Genomic DNA, 24,701 nt, shown 5'->3' with positions numbered 1-24,701 from the left:
GTCTGTTGCCGAGGGGCTCAGGTCTGTGGCTTTTTTTTTTTTTTTTTTTTGGTGCGAGAGCCTTCCCTCTGGTTCATATCGAAGTGATACAAAGGGCGGTTGCATGTTTGAGCGAGCTCAAGCTCTTGTAAGCCATACTTATTCCAGGACGATGAAATCGACACCATGTCCAAGTCGCGAGCAACTCAAATGCCACTGTTATCTTGTTGTCAAAGGCTGAATCCTGATTTAGGCACCCGCATGACAGCAACGAACTTGATGCACTGGTGGCATCGTTGTTCACACGAGTCTGGAGGGGACTTGGACAGTGCGATCCAGCTATCACCCGAGTTAATACCTGCAGCAGCAAGACTCGAAGGACAAAGCCCAAAGGGATGATGGATCATCTCGGCGGCAGGATGCAGTAGCCGCTGGCGGTTGAGGATAGAAGCAAACAGACGACGAACTTCATCAAAGCAAACATTTTGGCGTGGCTCGAAGATTGGGCAGGCTCCTCTCGAGAGAACGGGATTGTGGAATGTGACGGTTGGCCGCATACCAAAGCTTGGGAGAAAACGTTCAGCTTCCAGATGGTTTCCCTAAAGGAAAAAGCAAAGCTGCAGAGTGCAAACCGCTCGTCAGCCTGCGGCATGAACTCTCTGAACAGAAGATAGCTTCATGTTTTAGCCAGGCCGGCCAGCACAACCCCAGAGATTTAGTTGGAGCCAAAGCTGAGCCAGTGAGGCGCCACTACTCCCAATTGGACGCGCTTGTGGTTAGACGCAAACTTGTCATCGATGCAATCTGCTTTGCTTTTTGGGAATGCAGATCGTGCGCCGCAAGATGGCTAACACGGAAAAATCTAAGACGATGAGAACCCAAGACTATTGGGTGGGAGGCTGAGGCTTTGGACGCGGAAGGAGTCACAGAGTGTCGTAACAAGCTCGACCTCAGTGATGGAGGAGTCCGACGCCTAGACGCAGTAATTGTACGGAAAAGGGAAGATCAGCAGGTAGGAGATGGAAGTCGGCATAATATCCAAGATTCCATGTGCCGTGCCATCGTCAATCTCATCTCGGGATCTGGGCTGGTGTTTATTAAAAAGCGAGAAGGCAAGTGATGTCGTCGTACCTTGTACTCAGAGACGACGGCGCGTCAAGGCGGTAGGCTGGTCAGTTGTACCGTGTACGAAGCACGGCGGCCGTCCGTTGGGAACCGGGCAGCCCAGCATCGTAAGTGGATGCAGGGAGATGCTTAGGCGGAGAGGACCAGGTAGAAGCGTGGGCTCACTGACATTTGGCCATATGGCGGTGGAGTCGGATATGGCGATGGGAATGACGATGGGGGGGTTTCTGGCCCTGAACTGGCCTCGCAGCAACGGCAGAAGAGTACGGATCTTGAAGGTACCGCGCAGTAGTCGACAGTAGCAGAGACATGCGGCTTGATCAGGAATGGTGATGGGTTCGCCGTGTCCGTGGTATTTTGGCCCTAAAAAGAAGGATGGGCGATGGGCCGGACGACGGCTGGCTGGCCGGCTTGTCTGTAGTTGGTTCGCGCCTTGAAAGAAGAAAGGAAATGCAAGGCGACAGGTGCCAAGCTCAGACGTACATGATCCCGATCGACCCCTATTGGAGATGCAACTTGCAAGAGCTTGGTTAGGATGCTGTTCCTTTGTGTCTCCGTCCGCCAGTGCCCAGTGGTTGCTCTGAGTACCGTACAGTGAGGTAGGCAAGTGGGACCTGGCTGTGCTCGATTTCCTAGCTTGGAGACGTACAGACCATTGGCGAATCAAGTTGTGGCCGAGAGCTTTGGGGCTGCGTTGAATAAGTTGTTTGCTTCCATTGTTTGCTTGACGGCGGCTAGACCGATGCGTTTTCCTAAGTAGATACACGATATTGATGAGATTGGCGACGTCTTGATGCGCGGCAGCTTGCTGTATTGTTGGATGGTTGTTTGTGCTCTGTGCAAGTCCGTTGATAAGCCTTGAGCAGGGCATACTGCGCACCGTCGCGATATTGGAACCATTGCCGTCAAGGGCACAGCAAGGAGGCTGCGGATGAAGGTGTTTCAAGAATCGCAATAGAAGCCCTGATGGAAGGAGGTTATGTTCCAATTGCAGTTTTCCAATGTTCCATCTGCCATCGATCTCCCTGGCGTTCCCTGCAGGTGGATCTCTGCTTCGTCTGGTCTGGCACTGGCAGAAGCAGAGGTGCTGCAGGTAGTCACAGAAGAAGGAAGGAGGATGATCCTCCATGCCTTCAGTTAGATGGCTGGTGGAAGGGCTGGAAGGATGCGTGTGGTGGTGTGCCGTTCCAGCTGCTCCGATTGACTGCTTGCTTGACTCTTGGTGGGAAGCACCCAAGGCACCTACCTTTCTTCAATTGAGGCAAGGGGCCAGGTGTTGGTCTTGGAGCAGGTTGCCCATGATGCGATGTCTCGCGCAAGTACAACCATCCAAGGCAAAGAGGCGACAGCATGTCTCTTGGAATTGCGTTCCGAGGTGGTCCAGAAGCAATGAAGAGGTGGATTGATACATATTGACTGGTTCGTATTGGCAGCGGCTCGTGCTTCTCGCGCGTTCGGAAGGCAAGGGAATGAGCATATCCCGCCAGGAAGATTAATAGAGAGCGACAAAGCAGAGGCAATAGTGACGGATTACCACCCGGCTAAGGCAAGAGATGCACAGGGCCCGCCCTGTTCGCCTCGCCCGCCAAACAAAATCCCATCTCCGAGCCTGGTCCCAATGGTCTGTGGTCGCCCGTAGCGCGAGGAGTTTTTCTTACATTAGTCAGGGCGGCGAGCAAGGAGGCTTCGTGCCAGTTAAGCCAACCAGACGCGGCTGCAGACATAGGAGTCCCTGTTTCCTCGGTGTCGGGTGGTATTTTCCATCTCTCCTCAGGGACTTCAGGGACTGCATAGTACATAGTAGAGTTGTGCGCATGTGGTTGGCGTTGCTGCGAGTTCCAACCTGCGGGCAATAGGACAAGGCATGGCGCGGCGCGACTCCCCACAGGCTGTGGCTATTGGCTTGCCGCTCGCTGCGGTGATTTCAACGTTGCAAAGGGCGGGCTGGTGGACCCGCCGGTGGTCTGTCTCTGAGGGAATGGATGGAACCTTTTGGTCGTCGGGTATGGGGGTTCGGAGCTCGTAGTTTTCTTTCTCTGCAAGACCATACTTGGTTTCTGACAACGGCGGGAGTGAGCCTTCAAAGACCTTCGTCCTATCAATCTGTCAGTTGAACTCTGAAGAGCATTTTATGTGTACATATTGTACATGCTTGCCTCGGCTTATCATTGTCGCCGCGATGATGAACAAGGTGACACTGTAATAAGTGGTCTGGCAAATGTTTGGCCACCAACTTCTGCGAAAGAGAAAAAAGAGACACACACGGCCGACAGGGGGGTCCAGGTCAGGAACCGGGCTAAATGCACTTGGAGGCAGGTACCGGTGGATACGTACCGCAGCTCTCGACCTTGGCTTCTGGAATGCCCCCTGCTGGCCCCTGCACGACGCATCTCAATGGAGTACGTACCTGGCAGCTGTGGATAATTCGCAGCAAGCCTCCACACCGTGCACTCGACTAATTCTTACCCCCTTTTCCTTTCAACCTGCCTGTCACCTCAGACGGACGGCGGCGACCTCACACCTCAGACCTCATCTCAGGCCCCTCTGCCGGGCTCCCTCTGAGCCCGTTCCTCACTCCCACCTCCATCATTCCTGACACCGACTGAGAGCCCGTGGTGCGGCGCACTGGTCACTAGGAGACGCCGGCGACAGTGGATGACACCGCCCCCACCGAACCTCTGAAGCGTCGAGGATGCCCGGCGATGGCCCCCAAAAGCCCCTAGCCTTCCTGGTGCTGCCAGCTGCTTTCACCAGGGCACTTCACTTCCTCCTGGAAGAAGTGCTGGCACCACTTTCCAGTTACCTTATCCCAAGGATTGGCCCCTTCGCCAAATCACCGGCCAACCATTTTGCCTCTCCAACCTTACAGTGGACGACACATTACGAATACCTACTGCGTATCCGTACGTACATGCACCCACTCTGGATTTCTCTGCCCACTGTCTGGCTGCCCGCGGCCCTGCCCGCCGCCCATCATCGCCTGTCATTCGTCGCCTCCGTGCCTCTCGCTTGATGCGCACACTGTATACGTGCTCTTTGTACCTCGTCTCGAACCGCATTGTCCGCCCCGGAGACGACTGCCCACCCACTCGTCGTCCCAGTGTTCCTCGCCGACTTCTAGCTGCTGCTGCTGCTACTGCTGTTACCTACCTACATAAGCTAAGGAGGTAAAGTAGGAGGTTGCTGCTGGCGAATTGATGCTTCTTGCTGCGGGCTGCTACCTTAGTCACTTCACTCGCAGTACATGCTGCCGGGGTACTTTGCAGCTGCCAGTCGGGCATTCAGTCCACCTACCTAAGTCGCGTTGCTTGCGCGCCTGCTTTCCCACTTGCAACTCGCACCTGCGCTCCCCTTCCCTACCTTGCCTACCTACCTGCCCACCCGCACCCGCTCCTGCACCATCGCTGCCACCCCTGCCCATATTCTACCCACCCTTACCCTTTCCCATCTCTCCTCTCCACATTAGAGGCACCTCCCAACCCATTCCTCTCTTTTCTCTCTCCCGTCTCTCCTGCTCCTGGTCTTTCAATCCTGTCGCGACCATCCCATCCTCCCACCGTCCGCCCAACGGCTAGTGTTTTTCTTTTCCTGTTTGCTGCGTTTCTCGAGCCGTCGTCAATTGATTGATTCTATACTCAATCATCAAATCGAGAGGTGAGTTCACACTGCTTTCCTACTACATCTCTTGCCCTCCAAGGAGCGAAAAGCAAAAGCGAGGGCCCCAGGGCACGAGAGAGAGAGAGAGAGACAGAGGAGAGAAAGACCGACGCACACCCAAAACACCCTCGAACTGCAATTGCTGCCGCTCGCCGCCAAACACAGCACAAAACCATTGGATTAGGAAGGCGACACGGCAGAGACATCAATGAGAGACAGAACGAGACGAGAGAAAGCCGTCACCCTCGCCTCGCCCGCCCCTGCGACACCGCTGCAATACATTGCCAGCACCTCCCTCGATATCTCGACCCGACACACCGCACAGCATCGCACGCCGACTGGCCCGTTTCGCATTCCAGCCCCGTCCGTCCCAAACAATCCGCCCGCCTCTCACTCTCTTTCTCTCCATCGCCCACTGCCGGCACCACGCCTACCCGCGACATGGTTGGCTAATCCACTGTTATCTCCTTCAGGCTCAACGACGCACCATCACGATTCGACCCAGGATCCTCAGTCACTTTAATCCCATCAATTCTTTTCTATCCGCCGTCGGCAACGACACCAGACCGCCAAGATGGGTTGTGGAATGAGCACGGAGGACAAGGAGGGCAAGGCCCGCAACGAGGAGATCGAGAACCAACTGAAGCGGGATAAGATGATGCAGCGCAACGAGATCAAGATGCTTCTTCTGGGTACGTCAAACCTCCTTCTCACCCGTTGAATGCCGCATCGTCGTCCGATGCGATGGCATTCAATCGCACTCCGATCGGCCCACTCTAACAACCCAATAGGTGCTGGTGAATCCGGAAAGTCGACGATCCTCAAGCAGATGAAGCTCATCCACGAGGGCGGCTACTCGCGTGACGAGCGGGAATCCTTCAAGGAAATCATCTTCAGCAACACGGTGCAATCGATGCGCGTCATTCTTGAGGCCATGGAATCGCTTGAGCTGCCCCTCGAGGACCAACGCATGGAGTACCATGTTCAGACCATCTTCATGCAACCCGCTCAGATCGAAGGCGACGTCCTGCCCCCTGAAGTTGGAAGTGCCATCGAGGCTCTGTGGAAGGATCGCGGTGTTCAGGAGTGTTTCAAGCGCTCTCGCGAATACCAGCTTAACGATTCTGCGAGATAGTGAGTTTTCCCAGCCCTCGGCGCTGAGCATCGCTTGCTGACAAACCCAGCTACTTTGACAACATCGCTCGTATCGCCGCCCCTGACTACATGCCCAACGACCAGGACGTTCTGCGATCGCGTGTCAAGACGACGGGTATCACAGAAACCACATTTATCATCGGCGACCTGACGTACCGAATGTTCGATGTCGGTGGACAGCGATCAGAGCGCAAGAAGTGGATCCACTGCTTCGAGAACGTCACCACAATCCTCTTCCTCGTCGCTATTTCCGAGTACGACCAGCTTCTTTTCGAAGACGAGACTGTCAACCGTATGCAGGAAGCCTTAACGCTTTTCGACTCCATCTGCAACTCAAGATGGTTCATCAAGACATCCATCATTCTGTTCCTCAACAAGATTGACCGTTTCAAGGAGAAGTTGCCCGTCAGCCCGATGAAGAATTATTTCCCCGACTATGAGGGTGGTGATGACTACGCCGCGGCATGCGACTACATTCTCAACCGATTCGTCAGCCTGAACCAGCATGAGACCAAGCAAATCTACACGCACTTCACCTGCGCGACAGACACAACCCAGATCCGCTTTGTCATGGCGGCAGTGAATGGTGAGTTTAGCCCCGACTGGGACCACAGAGCTGGTACAAAGTCCACAAAGAAATGAGACTAACACGCGACAAACAGACATCATTATCCAGGAGAACCTGCGGTTGTGCGGTCTGATTTAAACACTCAAAAACGTTTGCTTTTTTTCAACAATACCCTTTACTTCTAATTGCATGACCAAAGCCAGTAAGCGTCGTGGAGGCTGGCTCATGAAATTTACTCTCCTCCCGACGACGACGAAACGGCGACCCTGCTATGGTTTCCCCAGATTCCCTTGCTTACGCGACTGTATTTTTTCTTCCTACACCTCGGCCATCCCCCCGGTATATTGCCTCACAGACTAGGCGGTACACTTTTTTGGTTCTGCCTCGTTGGTCCGCGTTTAGGAATAGGGGGAAACTTGGGGAGGTAGCTCTGTATCAAACATGATGTTCGGACAGCAGTAGACGGAACCGCGGCGGGACGAGGAAACCCGACCATTGACGGATGGTGGCGAGTGAGAGACGGAGGACGAGATGTGGAAGCCCGGACGGATGGATAGCAAGAGGAAAAGAAGCAATGAACTTGAATGCATTTGAGAGAGAGTCCGATGGACGGAAGGCGGTTAAATATTCTGTTTAATTACGAAAGTCTCCTTATTCCTCACGTTGCGCGCAGGTTGAGAGACTCCTTGAACCTATGTTTTTGCCGCCCAGCGACCTGTATTTTCACCGCCTTTCCAGTCTGTAATCTCATTACAGCCAGCATCTGTGCAGGCAGCGGCACCGAATATTGTAGCATCACCAACTTTACAGTAGGCACCACGCGAGGGTTCCGTCTCGGTGCGTCCCTGATCCGCAGATTTACCTATGATCGCCCTCAATCTACCTACTGGGGTTTGAAGGTAGTCGACGAATTTTAGTCACTGTAGTCCAGTCCAGACCCGACGCCATACTAGACCTCCGGCGCGGGCGGCCGTCTCCGTTTTCTGTCCCTAGTTTCGCCGTTCGCGGCATCGAGACCGCAATCGCCGCTTCCGTCTCTTGGGGTGGACGACGTAGACCTACGTAGGGCTAGTCCCGAGAGCAGACCACCTACCTTCCTTAGCGTAACGTATGGCAAAGGGATTTAGGCTTTCGAGTCGTCGATACTGACTCCTCTGCCTTCTCTCCCCTTCTCCAAGGGTCCTGCTCGGTCCTCTGGGTCCTGCTTCGTAACTCCCTCCCGAGAGATCCCCTCCCCCCCGCCACACACACACACACACACACACACACACACACACACACACACACACACACACACACACACACACACACACACACACACACACACACACACACACACACACACACACAAGTCCGCGCCCGCGGTTTTTTGGTCTGAAGTTAGGATTTAAACTTGATAAGGGGAGTGAGGGTGAGGTAATGATGGTGTGCGTGCATATGTGTGTGTGTGTGTGTGTGTGTGTGTGTGTGTGTGTGTGTGGCCGAGGACGGAGCTCCACATCCAATGATCTAGCTTCCTACAGTTCAACACGGACGTCTTCTCACATTATCATTTTGACGTTGGACATGCAGTTGGGTGAAGAGCGAAAACTCTCTTCTACACGTCGCCAAGAAGCGGCGGCGGCGGCAGCTTGGAACAGCTGCATCGGCTGACGATCGGCGGGCACATATCTTGCTGTACGCTTTACGGAGTGGCGCAGCAAGTTTTGAGACTTGCGACAATTTCTGTGAGTTCGTCCTCCTGATGTGGTTGAAGACACACACACGATCGTCGACATGGGGCCTCTCTCAACTTAACGGTGTCATGTAAGAGAGGCTCACTCCTGCAGCTCTTCTGAATCTCTAGTACGCGGAGCAGCTGCAGCAGTTGTTGCTACAACACGTCTGTTATTGGTAGGGGTCCGTTTTTCGCCCGACCATACATATAATGCTGTCCCGTCTGATATTGAGTCTTTTACCTTAATTGAATGTTGGATAATGGTGTGCGGACCAGGGGCTGGCTTTGATCCCTTCTCATTCTGTCCCTCTCTCCCTCCGTTTGTTGGACGAAATTTTTCTCAAACATGTCGCAGGATTTGTTGTTCGCCGCTAGGTTACAAGTCCAAGTATCTTCAGTGATATTTGGATGTTGGATATTGATTGATGTCCTTTTTCCGGGGAGGATTTTCTGTGGTTGCGTTGCATGTTTCGTGACCCTTTTCATTTCGTTCCCTTGCGTGGGACCTTGGTTTTTTTCGTGGCTCTCTTGCTTGCTGCGACCTTGTTTGCAACCCAACCACCCCCTGGAACCAGCAAGTCGGAGATTTTTGGAACGCGCAACGACGGTGAGAGATCTGGACCCCGTTCATTCCGCCCCTGGGCTGAAGAGTCTGTGAGGGCCCCCTTCCGGAGAAGGCAGCCGAACAGAGAGCAGCAGTGAGGTGAGATAGAGTTGTAAGGGGAGAGGGGCGGACTGTGGGGTTACACTCTTCTGTTTCATAGTGATTACTATACTACGGTGAGGTGAGAGGGCAGGGCAGAGAGAGGCAGGTGAATTTTGCCCGGTATTATCTCATCATCGCCGACAGCTTTCCTTCGGCATTAAGGTGTCGACGAGAAGCTGGGGTTGGGGACACAACCATCGGGGACCTGCCGCGTGTTGGCGGAGGCGAAGATCCAGAGTTTATTTGGGCTGATGTGTGTGGTTTTCTGCTCTCAGATCCCCTTTGCACCACGCCCCCCTCCTCACGTCGAAATGTCACATGGGACGAATGATATAGACTTTTGTTGGTTGCCCTTGGTGGTGATATCGCCTTGTGCCACAGTAGTTTGGTTTTTTCTGCTCGCCATCATACCCGTGGCAAGCCCGTACTGGGCGAGCAGTTGTGGGTGTGAAGCAAAGCAAAAGGGTTTTCTACGTGTTCTTCGCTAGGATCGAGCCGAATCCGAAGACACGGACTTCTTACTACTATCACCGATTTACTTTCATGTTATCGCCGAGTTACCTGGACAGAACGGATGCTGGTTGGATTGGCTGAGTGTGACGTTGACTCTCACATGGGATCTGGCCGTTGATACGCACGTGCTTGGGCTCTTCCAAGGGAGGGAGAATGTGCCCCTGTGGCTCGCCACCGTGAGGCGCGTTATATCGAGTGACGCAGGCCGCTGGTGGCCTTTTCCCCTTCCTACGACGTCGGACGTCGGACGATTCTGGGGCGGGTTAGGTGAGCGATGGTTCAAAATCGCCCGCTGGGTATACGTTGTATGGAATATTACATGCAACGAAAAAAGCCTTGACCTTTCCCGTGCCGGGTCTGTTCTGCCGTGTTAGTGCCCGTCTGGGACCCAGCTGAGGCGTGCTGCGAGGCGGAGCATGGAGTAAAAACACGGCCAGGGAGTCCTGAACCCTGGTTGTGATGCGTGATCACTATAGCCTAGTTTGAGGAACGAAGACCCGCTGAGAGAGATGCAGTAAGCCAAGAGGTTTTGGTCACGGAGAAAAGCTGCCAGCTGACCGGCCCCAGTACGGGGTGTCCTGGTTCGCGGCATGCTGCGCTGCAATGGTACACGACGAATGCATGCTTGATGTATGAAAGAACCGTGGTATCAATCTATATGTGTGTGTTCAGTATGCACGCCCATTAGCCTCGCCCAAAGTAGCTGTCAACTCAGCTCCCTTTCACGCGTAAAAAGTGTATGTGTGCGTGATGATTGTACGAGGTGAACCAATCCCAAAAAACAAAAACCGATGCTTCCCATTGCCTTATGCTTTGCTGTTATTCTCTGATGACCGTATGCCTGCCTGGTGCGCAGGGAAATCCCAAGCTCCCCATGTCTGTATGTGTGTGTGTCCCTCTGTCGTCATTGGGTCGTTTTCGCATTGGTCTGTTGGTTTCCGTTCTCCATGTGTTCGCATAGACGGTGCCGCCCTATCACCACGCAGGTGCCAAGTGTATATTGGGAGGGAGAGCGAGTAAGTCGAGCGCCCATGCCCGCGTGTTCTCAAATGCAAAGTGGTACGATGATGATCGAGAAGCTTTGTCATCCACGCCATCGTGACAGGGAAAGAACAACATTTTCCCCGACTACATCGGAGGACTGATGCGGGCTGGTAATCCGTCACCGTGATGTTGCTCAGGTCGTGGAGATAATCATCGTTGGCCGCTTTCTGGGCCAGTCCGTCGAAGACGCGAAGAAGGGTCGATTAAGAGTGAATCGTCAGCCGACTCTTACGGTCCGTCGTTTCCGTCTCCCATCGCCGCCTCCGGCACGGAGCCCTCGCCGTCTTGAGGGTGCTGACTCGGGTCGTGGCCCGCCTGCTGAGCCAGAAAATCGGCGTACTCGGCGCTAGCCAGCGCTAGCTCCCGCGCCGCCGTTTCGATGCGGAACTGGAACCGAATGTTTGGATCGTCACTTCGGACCTCCGCCATCGCTCTGTTGAGTGCATCTCTTGTGAATTGAGCTACTGTGTGGTTGCCGCCTGGCTGCCCGAAGCCGCTAGGGCCTGCGGGGACCATGCCGGGAGCCATCGGCGCTGCGCCGGCGAAGCTTGTGTTTGCAGACACCTGAGGTGGCATCTGGACCGCTGGCATGTGCTGAGGGAGGTTGTTTTCTGTGTTGATGTCGGTTAGCTCCCTGCCTCTTTACCAGCTGGTTCGTTGTCGTGAAGCGATGCATGTATACTTACCATGGAAGGAACACCTCGACCCGCTCGCGTTGAACCAACAGTTGGCACAGCTGCCGCACATCTGGCCATTCACCACAACGCAGCCGTTCCACGGGCCGTAGCCTTTGTGGCAACTCTTACAGGGGCTGGCGGTCTCCTGGCCAGACACGTGAGCTAGCAGAGCCTCGACGTTGCTACGCCTCTTTAGGTTGAGGTTTTGGTCTCCACGTCTTTGTACTGCAAGGCGGTGTCCCTCGTTGTTGGCTAGACGTTTTGCTAGAGCACTGTCGATGACCAGCTGATGGTAGCCGCTCTGCTTTGCCAGGTCTTCAGCGGTCAGGGGAATATCTCCCGGGCCACCATGACCGCCTTGGGTGCCCATATGAGCTTCCATGGCGAACTGTGCCGGTAGGCCGTGAAGATCGGGATGTATGTCCGAGTCGGGAGGGGGAGGGCCGTTGGCCAGGATACCCGCAGCTGCGAGGTCGAAGGCGTTCGGGTGGTGCTGCTGATGATGCTGCTGCTGCTGATGTTGGTGATGTTGTTGGGACGTCGTGGGAGGATGGGGAGCGGTTATCTCGTCGTCATCTTCGTGCTCAGCTTCGGCCTCTGCATCGTGGGCAAGCTGTTCGAGCTGGTGGTCGACGGCGGACGGGGGTTGTCGGCTGGCTGCTGCGGTGGCGCGGGCAAGGGCTTGGGGGTCCCGCTTGATGCCGGCAACGGCGGCGGCCTTGGTCACCTTGTTTGGGCGGCCACGAGGAGGTGGACGGCTTCCGCCTCGGGCACTCATGGAGGGTTGGTCGGAAGGAAAGGGCACGGCTGAGAGCTGCCTTTCTGCGATGTGGACTAATAGCTAGCTGATGGGAGCTGCCTGTGGCCGGGCTGTCGGTGATGAGTGGCGTTGCAAGCGGACAGCTGGTGACGGCTGGAGATGATGGTCGTGGTCGTGGTGGTGAGGAGTTGGGGTCGTTTGGGAAAGCTCTGTTGGTTGAGGGCGGGAAGGAAGCTCACACTGCACCGGTTGCTGTTGGCCGCGCTGGCAGGTCCCACTCTCTGCAACCGCTTTGGTGTGGCAGCACGGTCCAGACGTTCACTCTCTCAAGTAGATGTTTGCTTTCGCTGTAATCCTAGCCAAGCTGCTTACCCAGACCAAGATTCTTTTGAGATCTTGTGTCTTCAATGACGCGAGAGCTTTTGGCGACAAAATTGATTGGATATTAAACCTAGGCTGTGCAAGCGAGTAGTCTGCGCCATGGGGCTTTTCGAGCCTAAGCCTGAATACCTTGATACTTCTTTGCCCAATGCATCTAACCGAGCTTACAATCCAAACGTCCCTCTCGATCCTTCGGTAGATGCTTATCGCTATCAGAGCTCCATCAACCACTCAAATCTGTGAGGTGATTGGCTCGAATCGACCAGGGAAAGCAAGCTTTCGAGCCGTCGCGCATCTTGGGACAGCAGCAAAGTGCAGTCCCAGTCCCGAAAGTCGATCCCTCCCAAAGAAATTTCATCGTCATCGTCAAGCAGCAACAACCTCCACCGTCACGATAGCTCGCGGCCAACCTCGCTCTTCCACACAAGCCACCCATTTCAAAACACCCCTACAACCACAATGGACGCGTACGTATACCCCGCACGCAATTGCTGGAACAGCTGCAAAATCTGAGCAAGAGAATGTCGGACTAAAGCGCATTTTTCTACAGTCTTACCAAGGCCGAGGAGACCCAGCTGCAGCAGAGGCTGCAAAAGCGCCAGGTCAAGGAGTTCATGAACGTATGTTGCACATCTTCACAAAACAGTCCCCTGGGCTGCAGTTGCGCTCTTATGTCGCAAATCTCTCAGCTTGGAAAACAACGGCGCTGACGTCTACCCCTCATAGCTGTTCGGTAACCTCGTCGACCACTGCTTCACCTCCTGCATCGACGACTTCACCTCTAAGTCCCTCTCCTCCCGCGAGACCGGCTGCATCTCCCGCTGCGTCCAGAAGCAAATGTTCTCCCAGCAGCGCCTGAGCGAGCGCTTCCAGGAGCACAACGCCCAGATGACAGCCCAGATGCAGCAGAACCAGTAAACGCTCTGCCACCAGAAAAAGGCAATGGCCGTAAAAGACCAATGAAGCACATTATCAATGCGAGAACAAACGAAAAAAATCCGAAATGAAAATGCTAGCGGCAGGCCAAAGGTCGGCTTGCACGCTTGTGTAATATTATCCAGCACCACGACCAAGCTGGACGCTGTGGGATACGAATAACCACTGGAGTGGTTCGTAGACATGGCAAGAGAAATCGACGAGTGGCGTTTCTATCATTTGATGTCGACACCCCGTGAGGGAGGTTTCCTGTACAATACTTTCTCAAAAGATTGGATAGACGTGGTGGCATGGCATTTGCGGGTGTGAAAGACACCAAATTTATGGCAATCAAAGAAATCCTACTCCATTCACTTCACTGAGACATGCTCCGATATTCACAACCATACTGCTCAAGACATGCACCAAAAGGGTGTTGTTCCCAGCTTGGGTATCCGCTGATTTAATTCTACACCAAATGAGATCCAGTGGTTGCCGGAAAATGTACACTTTCATCCTATACACATCAACGCCTGAGCCATGTTTTAATCTTGAATCCCCCCTTTCGTTCCCTGGGCTACGAGGCCGCTCATATCGTGACTGCTACTATTAATCCTCCTCTAGGTCTTCGCTTAACACATCTCTCACAGCCTCCAGTTGCGACAGCACCTTGCTCTCGAGCAGGTTCTCTGGCTGTCCATTGTCGCCGGATGCGCCCGTCTTGGTGCTCTTCCACTCGACTTCGCGCTGGCCCAAGGGCAGGAGTCTGTCGCGGAGCAGCTTGCGGCTGGAAAGCCAGAACTCGATGTTCTCCAGTAATGAAGCGGCATCCCATTGAACCTCCGGGATGTCTCTGTTGTTCGCGGTCCGCAAAGCGGCAATGACACGAGTCAACAGCGCAAGGGAATGAACTTCAGATACGGATAGCAGGGTAACGTAGTGAGGTGCTTCTCTAGACGCGGTCCGGCTGGCCCCGGGTGCCTCAAAACGGTCGACGCTAGACTTAAGGAGGAGAGGGAACTGATTCAGGACGTAGGCGAGTTCAGGGGCAACGGTTCCGCCCAGAGCTGTAAGCAGGTTCAGCAGCAAAGGAAGTACGCCCTTTACCCAGATGCTATAGCATCGCTGTGGTCCAATGGCTTCTGAGAAGGGGGAGATGTTTCCACGGCGCATGAAGTTTGTGATGCCAGCCGACGTCAAGTGGCTCAGCAAGCCGTCGCAAGCCATCTGTTCTGCCACCGCCGGGAGTGTCGAGAGCTCCAAGAGGAACAGCAAGCTAAGCTCGCCGTAGATGGGGTCGTTGTTGACGGCAAGCTTGTCGGCCCACGAGAAGAGCGATGTTGCAGCATGCATGGCGTCATATGATGCCATGATGTTCAGAATCTGTGTCTGGCATTGGTCGATTGTCGGCATGTTGAGACAAGCTTGCAGGATGGCGGTAAGGAGAGCCAAATCCTCGGGCGCTACGGCGGCCTCGGTATCGTGAACAAGAGCGACAAGAGTCCTGAATCCCTTGGCGACCACTCTATCCAGAAGATTCAGAATGGTTTGGGTGAGTGTGACGGAGAATCCCTCGCCGCCGTTCTTGGACGCTCCCAGTCCCTTCTTCTCAGCTGCACTGTAAGCCCGCAGAGTGACGTAGATGGTCTTGAGCATGGTTCGGTAGTACGAGATAGATCCCGGGTTAAACGGCTCCTCGACTCCGCTGACGATAGTGAAGAGCGTTCCAAGGACCTGGTTGACGTCGTGGGATGAAATGGGACGGCCGACAAGACGCTGAACAAGCAGAAGACTGAGGTCGGCACGCTCCTCGACAATGCGCATGAAGATGTTCTCGGGTCCTTGGTTCGATCGGTTCGCCTCAAGGCACTGTTGAGAAACCTGAAGCATCTGCTTGGCAATGGTCTCGTTCTCCGGAAGACTGCTGCTAAGTTCAAGTAACAAGAATTCCCAAGCGTGGAACAACGACTGCGGAGTTAGTACAAACCTTTCATAGCAAAGAAGAGAAACTTACAATTTGTGCGTCAACGAGGGACAGGTTTGCATTAGCAATGCCCATTTCGTTGCAGAAACCGCTGTTGCGACGACCATGCCAGCTAGGGTCGAAGCTGAGCATTTCAGTAGCACTTTCTAGGTCGTAAAAGTAGCTTCTGCCAAGCTCACCAGGCCTCAGAGCCGTTCGCTTAAATGCTTCCAGAGAGACTCCTGGATATTTGCTGGTGAAGTTCTTCGCAAAGTTGGTGTGAAGGGAGTTGTTGTAGCTAGAGACTTCGACACCATCGCGGAGATAGTAGTCGAGGTCTGACACCAGGCTCTTCGCGAATACATCAGCGCCACCCATCTGACGCAAATGGTAGAGCTGCATGGCGAAGATCTCAGCAATGTAAGCAGCCATCTTTGCATCGATCGCAGCCTTGACGGCGTCCGTTTTGCTGGTGACTGTGAAGCTGTTGAGGTCCTTAACGTAAAGACGCAGAGAATCTAAGAAGGCTGAGTCCTTCTGCATGGTAAAGATAGTCCAGGGCCAGTGATTCTGGGATGATGCTACAAAGTCCAGGATACGAAGTGCCTCCACAATCTCCAATTCCTTGATCTTTCTCAGCTTCGTGAACGCAGTGGCAAGGACGGAATTGGGGGCGGATGAAGCGTCCTTCTTGCCGCCCTTCAGAGCATCCCTGGGCGTCTTGCCAGTCAGCAGGCAGTTCGACAACCATGTTTGACGGTTTTGAACAATTGTCGAGAAGAACTTCCATGTGGTTTGCACGTCCCTGCTAACAAGGAAGGGTTTATCGAGCCTTGAGAGCACCTGGATGAAAGACCGAGATAACAGAGGACCAAGATATCCTAAAAGTGATGGAGGGTCGTCATTGGCTTTGGCTGCGCTCAGAACCAGGGCCTCGAGGAGCAAAAGAGCCGGTCGCCGGAATTGCTCACACATGGCGCAGAGCCTCGCGAGAATTGACGATGTTTTGAAAAGATGATCCTCAAACCTTGCTGATGGTCGTTCGAGGTAGTTGGCCACACGCAGCAGCGTTGTCGTGAATTTGAGGGTCGAGATTAGTTGCTTTTGTGCGGAGGCTAGCCTGTCCTGATAGAGTGTTGAATCCGGGATGTGCAAACCGTTGACAAGTGTAGCCAGGAGTGGCTGGAACCGAAGAGAGCCAGTAGACGGCGAGAGGAAAGAATCAATGATGTAGGAGGCGGCGGGCTCCAAGCAAACCGTCAGGGTCTCTGAGTTATCTTTGTTACCCATACCGTAAGTATGAGAAATGATGCGGTCCATCACCGGAACCACATGGCGGATGAGCAGCGTTCGGTGTAGTTCTGAAGCAAACCGCCATGTTGACGAAGTCTCGAACACGTCCACAGCGGCTTGCGCGATGGCCAGGCTGACTTTACCGAGCACCTTGTCTGCCACGCCAAGCCAGACATTATTTGATACTTTCTGGCGACCAACAAGCTTGTTGCCCGACTTGCGCTGGACAGCACTGCTCTTGACGCTGTCAATGAGACTGTCGAACAGGCGAACAGAAGAGAGGAGCAAGTCAAAGCGATCACCAACGAGATCCAGGTTACCTGTGATCTTTGCCAGTTTACCAGCTTGAGCATCGGAGTTCAAAAGTCCGCAGCGGGCCAGGTAAGACCACACCCTAGTAGGGCACAAGGGCAGAATCGCATGCAAAAACTGGACGCAGGAGTTGAGCACTGTGATGCCCTGGCCATCAGTAGCCTTGTCGTCTTGCATGTAGACGTCCATGGTCTCGCACACAACAGCAACCAGATCCTTGTTGCCAGAAATGTGCTTGCCAATTTCTTCCAACAACTCCAACCCAGACTTAAGCGAATCGTCACCGCTGAGTCCCTGTTGCTCAGACTTGAGTACTTCAGCGCGAAGAAGAGTAGACAACAGAACGATAGTCTCCGCAGTTTCCTCTGGCTGGAAGCCATCTAGCTCGCTGCGGTAAATCTCGGGCGAGAGCTGTACCTCCAGTCTCTTGCCCAGTAGAGCGAGCGCTGAGTGCTCATATTCCATTAGAACAACTCGCCCCGTATCCGTGATGAAGCGTCCGTAGGTTTCCGCAGGTATCCTGAATGAGTCATCGAGTCGAGTCCTCCTGTTCCATGCGGTCGCGGGTGTGAAGAGGGGGATATCCTCCAGGAGGCAGAAAGTGTTGGTGTTGTCTTCCTCTTGGGCCAACTCATATTCCTGGTAATCGTCAGGTAGAATAAAGGTGAGAGTAGGGGTTTTGCGCAAAAGGTTGACCACAATGTCTGAACGACCATCGGAAACAGTGCAGTTTGCCAAAGCACGACAAATGTTGAGGAAGGGTAACAGCTCGAAAGGGTAGCGGCTAAGTGCTTGGTGGAAGTAATACTCCAGAGTGGTGGCATCTTGAAGTACTTCACCCAGAACATCGTCCGCGGGTGCAAGGACAGGCTTTGCCAAGTCCCAGTATTGTTGACCAGCCGACAGAACTGACAGAAGCGAGGTAACCGAGTCAGACTGGTATCCCACAAATGGGTAGGTAGCCTTCAGGAAATCAACAAAGGCAAGGCGTACCCTCGAGCTGATGAGCGGCGTGAAAGCGCCATCACTCAAGCCACCGATAGCAAGCGCCATCTCGGAAACAACCTCATACGCCCGTCCATTGGACGTCACGGCTACTGCGAGCTGCTCCACGACCTGCATGTCCTTGTCGAGGCCAGCGCCTGTCAGGAAGATGTCGAACGACTTGCCATCGAGAGAGACGATACTACCGGCCGAAAGTCGACGACTAGTCGTAGGACGGATCAGCACACCAGCTTCGAATGTCTCTTGGGAGCGCTGGTTCTGCAGAGCGTCTCGCTTTTCGATTCTTTCGTGATGCGAGACAAACATGCGGTGAACGATAACAGTCCAGGCAAAGATGACGGGGCTTTGACTTTCGCAATCGGCGTTTGCAGCCGCCAGGATTGCGTTGTGTACAGTCTCGAGGACAGATGGTGCAGTAATGTAAGGATCCTCGTCTCCGCGATACTCGGGTGTCTCCTCCGAGAGAGACTCTATGGATCTCGACGGGTTGAGCATTTTGAGCGAAATCGCAGTTATGAGCGATCTGAGGGGCATGATGAGTGAGCCAATGCTCTCGTTTGGCTGCTTGCTGTTAGCTTCGCTCCTGCAAGATATTATCAGTAAACTTGCCGCAGTGATCCCGCTGAAGAAACCGTAGCCCTCCATAAGAGCGAACCATTGTCCAACGATCGCGCAGGGCACGAAGGCATCGCCGTTTCCATCCACGGCCTGGAAAACCACCGACAGAGCATGGACAGTTTCGGTCAGGACCGTCCGCACCCACTCCAACTCGAGTTCCTCAACCAGTAAATTTTTGTCTTCCAGTACCGAGCCCAAGCCCTCCGCCAGTCTTCCAGCGGAATCCGTCACGAATTGGAGGTAGGTTGTGAGTAGGTCGGCCAGGTATTTGGGGCGATCGGTCGCGGCAAGCAGTCTCGGAGGTGTTGATGGCGCATCGCCAGTTGTTATCTGGGTCGAAGGTTGCGTATAGAGGAGGTTTTCGTGAACCAAATCTGCTGTCATCAGGAAATTGCGGCGCTCAGTGAGGTACGTCTGGAAGATGCGCTGTCGCCTCGTATCGTCCTTCTCGAATTCAGCCCAGATAGCTTCGGCATCCAGCGCCGCCCCAGAAAGCGGGACCAGGGATGAAGATTGAACATTAGCAATGCCAGCGGCTTCCTGCAAGTTGACCGCGTCTTGCGTGGAGAGAGGGCCTGTGAGGTGGCTCGCTGGACGGGACTGGAACTCGACAACGGTCGCTCGAAGCGCGGCGACGAGGTTTACTTTGGCATTCTTGCTCAACCATTGCGCATCCTCCTTAATGACCTTGATATCAAATTTGTCATTCGGCGTGGGGGTAACGTGGATGGCGGCGGTCTTGGTCTCGAATTCGGTCTTTGTAGAATCGCTTGACGGCGCAAAGGCGGTGGCCGGGTCTTTGATGAGGGATCGCACGTATTCGTCCTGCAAGAACTGTATCACAGCTTTGGTATTTCGTCGAGTGTCATCCTTGTCGGCTAGAGCAGCAGCGACGAGCTTCCAGGAGCTGATGCGAGGTCAGTTGCTGGGCATCGATAAAGTCAACAAATAGCACGGCTACCCACATGATGATGTTGTCTCCATTCAGACATTCCTCCAAAGGAGGAAAATACAGACGGTCCGCCACATTCGCCATTGCCGCAGAGGTCGATTGGGCGAAGCGATCAGGATCCAGTCTGCATCAGGCGAGGCTGCGATGAGCTATGTTGCCTGGGATGCGAGAGAAAGCAAGTCGACGCGCTTGTACACTTGGACCCGCGAATGCTTTTGCAGCCTTTCTGATGGTGGTTGGCTGGAGCTCAACTTTTTTGGGAGCTCCAATTCCTGGGTTTTTCCGGCAGATGAGCCTAGCTTCTTCCGTGCTAGCGCTCCCCAGTACAGGCGGTACGTACCGACAGCTCAATGAAAGAGCTGTTTAGTTTGGTCAACTTTCTCATGTTCACAGCATCAGTAGTACAATTCTACAGAATGATTCAAAACAACTGTCTGTTCATCCTCGCAATGTCTCATCAATATGTAATGAAATATAAGCACTTAGGAGTGGCTGAAAGCACAAGTGCAGAGTCTGGGGATTGCCTGTGTGACCAAATAGGTAGCCCCGGGGGACCGGGATGCGATAGCGGCGGGGCAATCTATCAGCACTTGCCTCCGGCACCAATGCGCACTGTCTTCTACCGCCAGTTTGGCAGTAGGCGCGCACAGTAAGGTTTGAGCTCCGACATACGGTATCGTCTTCCTTCCTCAACCGCCTTTTCGTTTGTACTGCAGACCGTCCCGTTGACTCACTTCAGTCAATCTACACTCACAACTACCGGTATCTTCAACTACTGGTACAACAATTCTCGAGGGAGAACGAACAAGAGCTCCCAATTGACCCATTTTTCCGAGGCTTGAGTGCGTTTCCAAGATGCCGTCTCTCGATATTATCGATCACTCACCCCACCACCCGGACCCGTCGCCACCGATTCCGACGGCATCCAACTTGATTCTCATCGACAATTACGACTCTTTCACCTGGAACGTCTACCAGTACCTGGTTCTCGAAGGCGCAAACGTCACCGTCTTCAGAAATGACAAGATTACGCTCCCTGAGTTGATTGACAAGAAGCCAACTCAATTGATCATCAGCCCTGGACCTGGACATCCCGAGACCGACTCTGGCGTTAGTCGAGACGCCATTAAGCACTTTGCCGGCAAGATCCCCATTTTTGGAGTTTGCATGGGTCAGCAGTGTATCTTCGATGTCTACGGAGGAGAGGTTGGGTCCGCAGGAGAATGGCTTCACGGCAAGACGTCTCCTCTGACACATGATGCCAAGGGTGTGTACGCTGGTCTACGCCAAGGTCTCCCGGTCACCAGGTACCACTCGCTCGCCGGCACCCGTGTTACTCTGCCTAGTTGCCTCGAAGTTACTTCCTGGGTTGCCACGGCAGACGGTTCACCGGGCATTATTCAAGGTGTTCGACACAAGGAGTACACGATCGAGGGCGTTCAGTTCCATCCCGAAAGTATTCTTACCGCTGATGGTCGCACCATGCTTCGAAACTTCCTGCAACTTCAGGGTGGCACTTGGGAGGAGAACGACAAGCTTAAGAAGGGCTCCGCCGCGAGTGGCGAGTCCAAGGTGGTGGCCTCCGCGCCAGCAAAGAAAAACAACATCTTGCAGCAGATCTACGCCCACAGGAAAGCATCCGTTGCCGCTCAAAAGTTGATTCCCTCGCAAAGACCCGCTGATCTCCAAGCTGCCTACGACTTGAACGCCGCCCCGCCTCAGGTCTCTTTCGTCGACCGCTTGCGTCAGACCCCGTTCGATGTTTCCCTCATGGCAGAGATCAAGAGAGCCTCGCCTTCTAAGGGTATCTTTGACATCAATATCAATGCTCCCACGCAGGCAAAGAAGTACGCCCTTGCCGGCGCCAGCGTCATCTCCGTCCTTACCGAGCCAGAGTGGTTCAAGGGAAGCATCGAGGATCTTCGTGCCGTCAGACAAGTATTGAATGGCATGCCCAACAGACCAGCTATCCTTCGAAAAGAGTTCATCTTTGAGGAATACCAGATTCTTGAGGCAAGACTGGCCGGTGCCGACACCGTGCTTCTGATTGTCAAGATGCTGGAGACGGAGCTGCTGGAGAGGTTATACAAGTACTCTTTGTCATTGGGTATGGAGCCCCTTGTGGAGGTGCAAAACGCCGAGGAGATGACTACTGCACTGGAGCTGGGCGCCAAGGCCATTGGTGTCAACAATCGCAACTTGGAGAGCTTCGAGGTCGACATGAACACAACGAGCAGACTGAGAAGTATGGTGTCCGAGAACACCATAATCTGTGCCCTCAGCGGTATCAACAGCCACAAGGACGTTCAAATGTGCAAGAATGACGGCATCAACGCCATTCTCGTTGGCGAGGCTATTGTCAGAGCCCCTGACACCACCAAGTTCATCAGAGAGCTGTGCTCCGGCTCAGACGCCGAGCCCGAGCCGGTCAAGACTCAACCTCTGTTCGTCAAGATCTGCGGCACGAGGACACCAGAGGCTGCTCTGGAGGCTGTGAAGTCTGGTGCCGACTTTGTTGGAATCTGCCTGGTTCCTGGTGCCAAGCGCTGCATATCTGACGAGACGGCCGCGGCGATTTCAGAGGCGGTCCACTCATATACGCCCGCAGCGACCCGGCAAGAGTCAAGGATACCCACAAAGTCTGCAACAGACTACTACACGGCGTCGGTCTCCAGATTATCAAGCTCTCGCCCGCTGCTCGCGGGTATCTTCCAAAACCAACCACTGGACGAGGTCTTGGAGAAGCAGAAGCGCTTCAACTTGGACATTGTCCAGCTCCACGGAAATGAGCCTATCGAGTGGGCAAACCTCATTCCCGTCCCGGTAATCCGCGCATTCAAGCCCAACTCGATTGGCCTTGGCCTCCGCGGCTATCACACCATCCCATTGCTCGACTCCGGTGCGGGCTCTGGTAAGCTTCTCGACGTCTCTAGCGTCAAGGAAATTTTGGCGAAGGACCCTGAGCTGCAGGTCATCCTGGCGGGTGGTCTGAACCCAGACAATGTGATCGAGGCGGTCAAGGCAGTTGGAGAGTTTGGTGATCGCATCGTCGGCGTTGACGTGAGCAGCGGTGTTGAGGAGGACGGCAAGCAGAGCCTGGACAAGATCAGAACATTTGTCAAGAATGCGAAGGGCTTCAGGTAGAAGGTGGATTGGTCGTGAGAAAGAAAAGTGATGAAAAATAGACAGCTACGTCTCGCAAGAAAACATCATACCCCATCACCGTCTCCTCGTCTTCAAACTGGAAGTCATACTCAAGAACCTCCTTCCAAGTGCTGGTTCGTGCCTTCTTATTTCTCTTCCTCGTGGCGCCCACTCAGCCTTCTTTTTGAGATAAATAGCCCACCTGTCCACCTTGAACAGTGATTTTCTTTCTTCCCTTCCCTTCCATCGCGAGAAGATCACATCTGCACAGCGAGGGCACAGAGTGAGATCAGCGATATTCTAACAGGATCAGAACGAACCGTCCCAAGAAAAACAACCATATACCTACTCTGGCGGATAAACATGGTGGCAGGTATCTTCAAGAACAGGGTTCTCGCGGCCGCTGGCAAAAACGACCACGAAGTCGAGAAACTCCAGACATGGACCCAGATGCGGAAAGGACGATTCTCACTCGACATGGACGACTCGGTGACGCACCTTCTTTGTACCGAGGAACAATTCAAACACAAGAACAAGAACAAGAGGAGTACGTCTCAGGTCTTCATTTCACTTTCCATATCCTCATGGCCTGGGCCATTCCTGTTGAGGGCGACAAACTGTCCTTCTCATCTTCCTAACGTTTGGGCAAAGTACTAACAACGTATTGCGATTGCAGTCCAAGAAGCCATGCAGAGAAACAAGGACAAAGAAAAGAAGATCAAGATCAAGATCGTCCATGTTGATTGGTTCACCTTCTCCTGTACTCGCAACAAGAAGCTGCGCGAATGCGACTATGACTTCAAAGCCATCAAACGCCGAGAACTTATCAAGTCGAGGAAGCAGAAAGAAGAGGAGGCCAGGATTCGGAATTCTCTGCTTGGCCAGGATTGGATCAACCCTGGTAAGTATATCACTGACGAGTTTACCATCCCCCCGCCCTGAGGTCTCAACATTAATATCATTAGACCTCTACCACGTCTTTACGGACAAATACCACTTCCGATACGAGATCCAGCTCTTTCGCAACACCGAGGACGAGTACGGCGCCGTGAATGAGAAGTACGAGCTCTATGTAAGTCTTAGCAAGCCATTAACCCGCCACTGCGCAAAAGCATGCTAACTCTTGCTTCTTCCTTCAGCTCTTTGAGTCCCATGCAAAGCCCCATCTCTACTGGTTCGGGGCTAAGCTGTGCCAGAAGAAGGACGACGGCGTCTGGCGCTTCCGCGCCATCGAACGCACCAGCACCACCTGCGGAGTCTTCAAGCCCGAGTTCGAGCACTTCAAAAACTTCTTCCTATTCAAGACCAAACATCGCTGGTGCGATCGAGTGCTGAAGGCCGGTACTGGAGAGAAGACGGACTTCAGCTACACGCCCCCGGTAAGGATGGCTCTTCCTTTTTTACTAATATCATCGAGCCAAACATCCTGTGCTGCATGGTTTGCTAACATGGGAATCTCAGACTCGAGGCAAGCCTGTCGGAGGCAGGCTGACCCCAGGCCTCAGCTACGACGAGTGCGTCAAGCGCAACATTGAGACCCGCCTTCTCTTTGCCGAACTGTTCGGCGACGAGCTCCCCGCCAACATACAGATCGATGTCGCTATGACAGAGCTCCTGGACGAGGTCATCGACAAGGCTTGCGCCGCTCACTGCGAGGGTCTCCGCGATGCCTTTCACGAGATGTGGGCGACTGAGATGCCAGCCCCTGCTCTGAGAGAGACACCCATTGAAAACGCCGACGCCGAAGACGAGGCATCAGGCAACACCATCAGCGCTCCCTCGGATAGCATGCCGCAGCTGAGTATTGAGGACGTTGACGAACGCCTTGGTAGCATGCAGGACTGCGAGATGGAGGATGCGACGGCTCCCTCCTTGGACAATGACGAGTGGTGGCCAACCACTGCTGCCGTCTCTGAGGACCTCACCATGCAGGATTGGTGAAAGTGACACATGGAAGGAGTGATCTACACGCACTACCCAAAAGATGATTTTCAGGGACATTTGAATGGCGACCAGGTTGGATGCATGCTGAACGATTTTGGAGGGGGAAACACAGCGAGACATCAGGAGCGAGAAATCTGCTTTTTTGCGTTTGGGAAACACCAAACTCAAGACTTTCATAGACCTAGAAGGCACAGCACCCTTCGACTTCATTTTCTTCAATAGACCAATCTCGCATTCTTTTAATAACGCTTATGCAACCCTTTCCAGCCAGTT

The 24,701-nt window shown here is 53.8% G+C and overlaps 6 protein-coding genes across 6 annotated transcripts; 4 read left to right on the top strand and 2 right to left on the bottom strand.

Moving 5' to 3' along the window:
* Window positions 1–5,335: 5,335 nt before the first annotated feature.
* Window positions 5,336–6,622, top strand: GCG54_00005935 (Guanine nucleotide-binding protein subunit alpha; the record flags this gene model as incomplete). The annotated part of the gene is made up of 4 exons (XM_045405950.1): window positions 5,336–5,453; window positions 5,553–5,895; window positions 5,946–6,502; window positions 6,579–6,622. The coding sequence occupies 4 exons, from the start codon at window positions 5,336–5,338 to the stop codon at window positions 6,620–6,622; spliced, it is 1,062 nt and encodes a 353-aa protein (XP_045265333.1).
* A 4,070-nt stretch (window positions 6,623–10,692) lies between these two features.
* Window positions 10,693–11,919, bottom strand: GCG54_00005934 (uncharacterized protein; the record flags this gene model as incomplete). Its single annotated transcript, XM_045405949.1, has 2 exons — window positions 10,693–11,075; window positions 11,151–11,919. The coding sequence occupies 2 exons, from the start codon at window positions 11,917–11,919 to the stop codon at window positions 10,693–10,695; spliced, it is 1,152 nt and encodes a 383-aa protein (XP_045265332.1).
* An 822-nt stretch (window positions 11,920–12,741) lies between these two features.
* On the top strand, window positions 12,742–13,200 carry GCG54_00005933 (uncharacterized protein; the record flags this gene model as incomplete). The annotated part of the gene is made up of 3 exons (XM_045405948.1): window positions 12,742–12,749; window positions 12,833–12,902; window positions 13,009–13,200. The coding sequence occupies 3 exons, from the start codon at window positions 12,742–12,744 to the stop codon at window positions 13,198–13,200; spliced, it is 270 nt and encodes an 89-aa protein (XP_045265331.1).
* A 606-nt stretch (window positions 13,201–13,806) lies between these two features.
* Window positions 13,807–19,424, bottom strand: GCG54_00005932 (Nucleoporin; the record flags this gene model as incomplete). The annotated part of the gene is made up of 3 exons (XM_045405947.1): window positions 13,807–15,165; window positions 15,212–19,295; window positions 19,354–19,424. 3 exons carry the CDS (start codon window positions 19,422–19,424, stop codon window positions 13,807–13,809), a joined length of 5,514 nt encoding a protein of 1,837 aa, XP_045265330.1.
* A 771-nt stretch (window positions 19,425–20,195) lies between these two features.
* GCG54_00005931 (Multifunctional tryptophan biosynthesis protein) lies at window positions 20,196–22,484 on the top strand (the record flags this gene model as incomplete). Its single annotated transcript, XM_045405946.1, has 1 exon — window positions 20,196–22,484. The coding sequence occupies one exon, from the start codon at window positions 20,196–20,198 to the stop codon at window positions 22,482–22,484; it is 2,289 nt and encodes a 762-aa protein (XP_045265329.1).
* Window positions 22,485–22,847: 363 nt separating this feature from the next.
* GCG54_00005930 (uncharacterized protein) lies at window positions 22,848–24,425 on the top strand (the record flags this gene model as incomplete). Its single annotated transcript, XM_045405945.1, has 5 exons — window positions 22,848–23,031; window positions 23,161–23,385; window positions 23,450–23,556; window positions 23,624–23,863; window positions 23,946–24,425. The coding sequence occupies 5 exons, from the start codon at window positions 22,848–22,850 to the stop codon at window positions 24,423–24,425; spliced, it is 1,236 nt and encodes a 411-aa protein (XP_045265328.1).
* Window positions 24,426–24,701: the final 276 nt, after the last annotated feature.

The sequence above is a fragment of the Colletotrichum gloeosporioides genome (assembly GCF_011800055.1).
Source record: "Colletotrichum gloeosporioides strain Lc1 chromosome Unknown consensus_36, whole genome shotgun sequence".
Lineage (NCBI taxonomy): Eukaryota > Fungi > Ascomycota > Sordariomycetes > Glomerellales > Glomerellaceae > Colletotrichum > Colletotrichum gloeosporioides.
Note: the sequence above shows the minus strand (reverse complement) of the source record. Positions and strands in the feature narration are given on the sequence as shown.